At 39.4% G+C, this 7,008-nt stretch overlaps 3 protein-coding genes across 3 annotated transcripts; 2 read left to right on the forward strand and 1 right to left on the reverse strand.

Annotated features, from left to right (window-relative positions):
• Positions 1-4: 4 nt before the first annotated feature.
• Positions 5-505, forward strand: BATDEDRAFT_5317 (uncharacterized protein; the record flags this gene model as incomplete). Its single annotated transcript, XM_006676417.1, has 1 exon — positions 5-505. A coding segment is annotated over one exon (501 nt), but the record flags the coding sequence as incomplete, so codon positions are not given.
• Positions 506-3,745: 3,240 nt separating this feature from the next.
• Positions 3,746-4,267, forward strand: BATDEDRAFT_22645 (uncharacterized protein; the record flags this gene model as incomplete). Its single annotated transcript, XM_006676528.1, has 1 exon — positions 3,746-4,267. One exon carries the CDS (start codon positions 3,746-3,748, stop codon positions 4,265-4,267), a length of 522 nt encoding a protein of 173 aa, XP_006676591.1.
• A 775-nt stretch (positions 4,268-5,042) lies between these two features.
• BATDEDRAFT_86537 (uncharacterized protein) lies at positions 5,043-6,194 on the reverse strand (the record flags this gene model as incomplete). Its single annotated transcript, XM_006676927.1, has 1 exon — positions 5,043-6,194. One exon carries the CDS (start codon positions 6,192-6,194, stop codon positions 5,043-5,045), a length of 1,152 nt encoding a protein of 383 aa, XP_006676990.1.
• Positions 6,195-7,008: the final 814 nt, after the last annotated feature.

Genomic DNA, 7,008 nt, shown 5'->3' on the forward strand with positions numbered 1-7,008 from the left:
AGCATCTCTGTGCATGTTCAGTCCTGAAACTAGAGGCATGGGAGAAGGTTGGTCCGACATATTTGCCATGATCGTGACGGCCAAGCAATCACACAAAGCCGACACACCCACCTATTTTGGCAGATATTCCAAAAACAATAATAATGGCAAGCGTTCCTTTCCTTACACCACTGACATGCAAGTCAATCCTTTGACCTATGGCTATCTCAAAAAACGTGGGGAAGTCCATGCTGTCGGTGAAGTGTGGGCTGCTGCGCTGTGGGAAATTTACTGGAACTTGATTGCCAAGAATGGGTTTTCTACCAATCTGTACGATGCCAAGAGCAAGGCTGGCAATATTATCACAATGCAGATTATGATTGGTGGCATGATGCTCCAGCCATGCAACACCAATTTCATTGATGCTCGTGATGCCATTGTCGCAGCAGATGTTGCTCACTATGACGGTGCCAACAAGTGTGAAATCTGGAAAGGGTTTGCCAAACGTGGTTTAGGACCTAATGCCGTGGATTACGTAGACGATTTTTCTGTTCCAGCTGAATGCGGTGGTGGTTCACCTCCACCTTCTAGCAAAAGTACTACTACCACCACCACAACTACTACCACCACTACTACTACTACAACCACCACAACTACTACCACTACTACAAGACCCATCATAACCACTACAGGACCTACTACCACAACCACTCGTGGTCCCAAACCTACTTCTGGATGCACTCGCATGGATATTTGCTGTATCTATGTTGGAAAAAGCTGTGATCAAAACTAAATGTTTGGATCAAGTATATCGATACAATGGCTGTTTTTACAATCTAATAAATGAAACCATTTGTAATAATGTATGAAAAAGTATGTGGTACAGTTGACAATGAGTCGACTAATTGTATTTAAAGCAAATTGGAATATCACAACACCAGCCATTACCATACAGACACACCATTGATCAGATTGTATTATGGTGGTACTAATGTTGGTTGTTTGAGGCTTGTAATCGGTTCACAAAACCACATGTACAAATGTATATTGACAGCTGTATTGACGTAAATGGACTACTAAATAACAGTGTTGGTGTGTGATAAACAGTCAGTGTCATGGACTGGTTGACAATACAGTGGTATTGTTGGTGGCGATTGACATGCAAACAACAGCTGCATTACTGACATGTGTCATCGTTGTTGTTGAACTAGATTGTGATCGTATCCGTGATTCAGAATACAACAAATGTGTGTACAGAGTTGTATTGACAACATTAACAATCAAACACAATACATGAATGTGGGTTCAAACTTGGTGATCGTGCAATGCATGATTACTAATAGTGCACAAAGTGTAGATTCAACACTATAGTCTGATTGTGTGTCATATGATGATCGTTGTGTTGATTCAAGAATCGACAGTGTTTATCTAACCAATACAGCCAATATCACCACTCAACTCAACGGGTGATCGTTTGATGGCATGTTATTGGACTGACAATTCCAAGAGTCAATTTAAACAATATCTGTGATATAGAGTTTGGATTACAATATACATTCAAGGTTTCACTCATGTATTGAAATGGACAAATAACTGCAGCCATATCATTCAATCACAAACATGTACAAATCAAACAATCACGATTAAACAATCCATTTTGGTATCAATCCAACTGGTCAATATTATCATTTTAATACATTATGTTGATGATACAGTGACTCGGATCAAGTCTTTTACTCGACATTGTAATGTTCAATGTTCAATGTCCAAATTGAGCTTGATTGTAATGCAACCATTGTCTCGACTTGATACGACCATATCAGACTTGTATGCATGACTGACCTGATTACATAACCACTAAATAATCATTCAAGCACTGTCACATCGTGTATACACACATGATCAGATTCCATTTGGATTGTTGGTCAGTACAACTCGATTGTTTCCGAGTTGCAAACCATCATTGCAATGCCAATTAGTGCTGATCAGTCAATTATTGGATTTGTAAATGTGCCACAAACATGCATTTATATTTGCATGCTGAATCTGACAAGTGGATGGTGATTGTTCCAGTCAACAGTTGGATTAGACTGGATTGAACTGACTGCAATATTGTCATTGATCGCAGTCACTGTCGACCAATACATTGTAATACATTGACAGTCTCGACATCAACATTGCCAACATCACACCACAGCAATACTGTCAATTTTCGAGTCCTGTGATCCACCGTTTCAATTATAACCGGATCGAGGTTGATCACTTGTCAATACACGGGTCAGTTGTATAATCGTACAACTGTTGGTTAACCAATGTTTGACTGTCGATGCTTGAATATTGACCAACATACACAACACCGATATCCAATACATCACACATGTATACACTGCATATATGCGGTAGCAATGACCAATCCAAACAACCAGTGACAGAGTTACACATCAACATATACTCGATTATCAGTCGAGTCTGCATATATCAACCAGTTGCGACACGTCATAATCAATGTGGATTGTATTGTCCACCAATCGATCATGCAGTCAATACAATCACCAACATATCGATGATTGTTGACTTGTGGTTACAACTCGTCAATTGCATCCAATGTTACAGGTGATGCACATCTGATTACTGCAAATCAACAACTTGTCAATCATATCATAGTGTGTATTGCCAACGAACCATGCAATTACAAATCAATGTATACGTGATCAACATTTGATATTTGATGGTGATGAGCCAACCATGATTGATTGTATCATGCAACTAATACAGTTGCATTGTCTGGTATTGATGATCGACCCAGTCATGTCAAACAGTAACTAATGTGTGTATATCAAGTTTGTGTTGCATGGACACATCAAGGTGTTTGATAACGAGTCCAACGTGATGATACAAACCCAACATTATATGAATATACAAGTTGATGAATCAAGTCGAGGTTTGTAAAGTGTCGATATGTCAGGTCAATCAAACGAACCAGTCAACCATTATATTGTGACTAGTGATGGCACGGTTTGAATATCAACGAGTTAGACAGTCGACAATATGGTGATTGTGATTTGGTCAAGTCACAACACTTGCATATCACTGAGTCGGTTTGATGTACGTGATGTATTTGATGTAAGCAGTATTTATAAACTCGTTGATATTATGCACTATAACCAATATACACCACACATATACAGTGGTAAACATCAACGTGTGATGTATCCAGTGATCGTATACTGGTCGATTGATGCAATATGATCATGTCACATACTATTGTATTGGTGACAATGTGTTGTTGAACAGGCGAGATTTCGAGTGTTTGCAACATAACTGGAGTGAATGGACAATATTACTTGTGTGCCGTCATGTAATGATATCACCTGAAATGTGCTATGTAGCGGCATCATAGTGCGGCAAGTGTACTCTGATCGTTGATCTTGATATCGGGTACCAGATCAAGCAACGGACGGTTGTGTAAAGGGAGATCCCTTTAAAGCTACCTTGACATTGATAACAGCAGATCATCACTAACCCTGGCAATAAATGCAATAAATGAAATAAAGCCAATACGCTGAAGCGGCCATTCAAGGAACATGCTTTTGATATTATCCGCCAATAATGTGTATAAATACGACACCAAATCGACGTGTTGAATGACATTCATTACAACTTGCTCAACCAAACCAGTAAAATGAAATTTTCAATTGCCGTACTGTCATCAATCATTGCTGTATGCTCAGTCACGATCGCCAATCCAGTCGATCCGAGTTCGACCATGAGTGCAGAGGTCAGCACTCCGACAGCCTCTACAAGCGGGGGTTCAACCGGTGGACCTGAATATCCAGAGTTTCCTACACCAGAAGGTCTTGAGGAGTATTGCAGTCCATTCGATGATGTTGAAGTATCGTATATCGATAAAATCGCACAAGGTCAGATTAAAATTAACGAAAATTTTGAAAAATCCAGCAGCAAACGTCATGAGCTTGATCTTCAAAAAAAACTACTCGAGGAACTGGAGAAACATTTTGAGATTCTGAGTCAAATTCCGGACGATGGGTTGGATACTGTTCAGTTTGAGCTTGAAACAGAGCGTGAAGCTCTTGCAAAGCTTGAAAAGGAGCTGCAGAAACTCTCCGATGAGGCTATGGTTTTGATTGGAAAAAATATGGGTTATAAGAAAACACTTCGAAAGTACTTGGGCTTGGTACCATCAGGGGAAGGCGAAGTTCCAAAACTGGGAGACTATCCCGGATATACGGAATGCTATGAGTATCTCTTTGCTGTTTTTTCGCAGTGATTGCAATAATTTGGGTATGGTGCAGCTTTTCAAGATTCTGGTGTTCAGCAACAAACTCTTCAATCAGACTCGTCACATTGCTGCAGCTCAAAGTGGGTTATCAACAGTCTCATCTAGGATATGTTGTAATGCAGCGTGTATTGCATGTTGGTTTACTTTTGATTTGCCATGCATCCAATGTCGTTCATTCAATAAACACCTTTTATTGCCAAACCATGTGTATTAGACTAATGACTTGATCATACTACACCATTCAACTACCATGTATTGTATTGATCACTGCAGTGTCATTGCAGAATCCATGCAATTGTGTATATTGACATTTTGGGTTACCAATCAACACATTACATTTGACACCAACCCATTGGTATCACTGGACTATTTGATTCAAGTGACTCGGCTGGCCAATAGTTGCAAGGTATATCACAGTGAGTAAAAGATAGAAAAGGAATGAACCAGTGTATGAATTGTCTGTTTATTAATCCGAGATCGTATCTTTTATGAGGTGAGATAGTAGTGGAACTAGAAAGAATCATAAATGAGGGACATAGCTCAAGCATCACTGAAGGTCCTTAAGCACTATAGATCTCCATCAGTGATGACTACGCTTATGTACCAAACGTAGAATCACACAAGTATCCACACACAATGCAAGTCAACATACGGCGCATCTCAACAATTCAAGTTCCATTACAAAGATCACACATTACCAGTGTCTAACACAACACATTAGAAAGTTTAAATCTATTCAAAATATTGGAGTTTATTGACAATTTCAATTCAAATTCAAGCCTTTTTTTCTAATAAAGTCTTTTAGATTTTGTTTTGCAATCTCTACTTTTTTCGTTAATTCGTCACACTCCACTTTCAATCGATCTTCAGCCTCTTGACTGTGAGCTAGTTTAGATATACCTTTTCCCTTGGCTAACCCTGACTTGTGTTCCAGTCCACGGGCTACATAATGGTGATAAAATTCGCACTTGTCATCTCGCCTCGTTTCAGACAGCCCAACCTTTTTCTTTAGCTCATTATAGAGTCGAAATATTCTCTCAGATTTAGTCTCCTTATCTGAACCTCCTTTACCAATTGGGAGCTTTCTACTTTTTTTGGAAGTGCTTGGACCGGGTTGATTCGTCAAGTGCTGCCGGTTTTGACTGGAAGTGTCTGCACCAGATTGATCGATTGGGCGTTTTCGGTTTTGTTTGAAAGTTCCTGTGCTGGATTTATCAACTGGTTGTTGCCAGTTTTGGTCGGAAGTGTCTGTACTAGATTGATCAACTGGTTGTTGCCAGTATTGGTTGGTAGTTCCTGTGCCGGATTGATCGACTGGATATTGCCAGTATTGGTTGGTAATTCCTGTGCCGGATTGATCAACTGGCTGTTGCCAGTCTTGACCGGAAGTGTCTGAATCAATCATATCCATTATGTCTTTCCAATCTTCATCAGGAATGATTGAGCCGGGTTGATTCATTGAACCAGACACTCGGTTGGAAGTACCCGGACCGGGTTGATCAATTGGATATTGTTGGTCTTCGTCAGACATGGTTAAATCAATTACATCTACTGTACGTCTCTGACCTCGTCTGGGAATACTTGGACTGGGTTGATCAATTGGGTCTTGTTGGTCTTCGTCAGGCATGGTTAAATCAATTACATCTACTGTACGTTTTTGGCCTTGGTTAAGAGTACTTGGACCAGCTACATTAATTAGTTGTTGCTGACCTTGATTGGAAGTTTCTGAATAAAATTGATCCATTATGTCTTTCCAATACTGGGCGGGAATGCTTGGATTGAGTTCATCAAGTGGATCAGACACTTGACTGGAAGTGTCTGATAATTGAGATGTATCATCTTTATCTGTCGGTATTAGTATTGCATTAGCGGTTGCTGCCGCAGCCAGTATGAATAAAATGTCAGTGAATTTCATCGAGTCCGATGAATGTGTCTAAGCAATTGATGGAAAAGTAGAGTATTTAAACTGGTGTCGATCATGAAACTGAGCATACTTCATTGTATTTGTATTTTTGTACAGTAAATTAACCCTAACCCTTTTAGGTTAATCAACGACACAGGGCTACTTGATTGCTTGTAGTGAGCCAATATCAAATTAGACAGTGTGCTGCTCCCTATTTATAATGCCATATTGATCAATTTGATGATCATGTCAATTGGATTATGCTTTTACAACCCTTTTATCAGGTATATTCAAAAGCGCATCCTTCAAGGGTTTGTTTAACCGCAAACGCTCCTTTTTATAGCTGTATTCGTGTCAAATGGTTCACTCCAGTATTCATCATACAATGACTGTATTCTGCATTGCAATATACAATGGCTACTACACATTGACTGCATTGCGTGTTCGATATACAACCATCATCATATGACACACAATCAGACTATAGTGTTGAATCTACACTTTGTGCACTATTAGTAATCATGCATTGTACAATCACCAAGTTTGAACTCACATTCATGTATTGTGTTTGATTGTCGATGCTGTCAATACAACTCTGTACTCATTTGTTGTATTCTGAATCACGGATACGATCACAATCTAGTTCAACAACAATGATGACACATGTCAGTAATGCAGCTGTTGTTTGCATGTCAATCACCAACAACAATACCACTGTATTGTCAACCAGTCCATGACACTGACTGTTTATCACACACTGACACTGTTATTTAGTAGTCCATTTACGTCAATACAGCTGTCAATATACATTTGTACATGTGGTTTT

The sequence above is a fragment of the Batrachochytrium dendrobatidis genome (genome assembly GCF_000203795.2).
Source record: "Batrachochytrium dendrobatidis JAM81 unplaced genomic scaffold BATDEscaffold_2, whole genome shotgun sequence".
NCBI classification, from domain to species: Eukaryota; Fungi; Chytridiomycota; class Chytridiomycetes; order Rhizophydiales; genus Batrachochytrium; species Batrachochytrium dendrobatidis.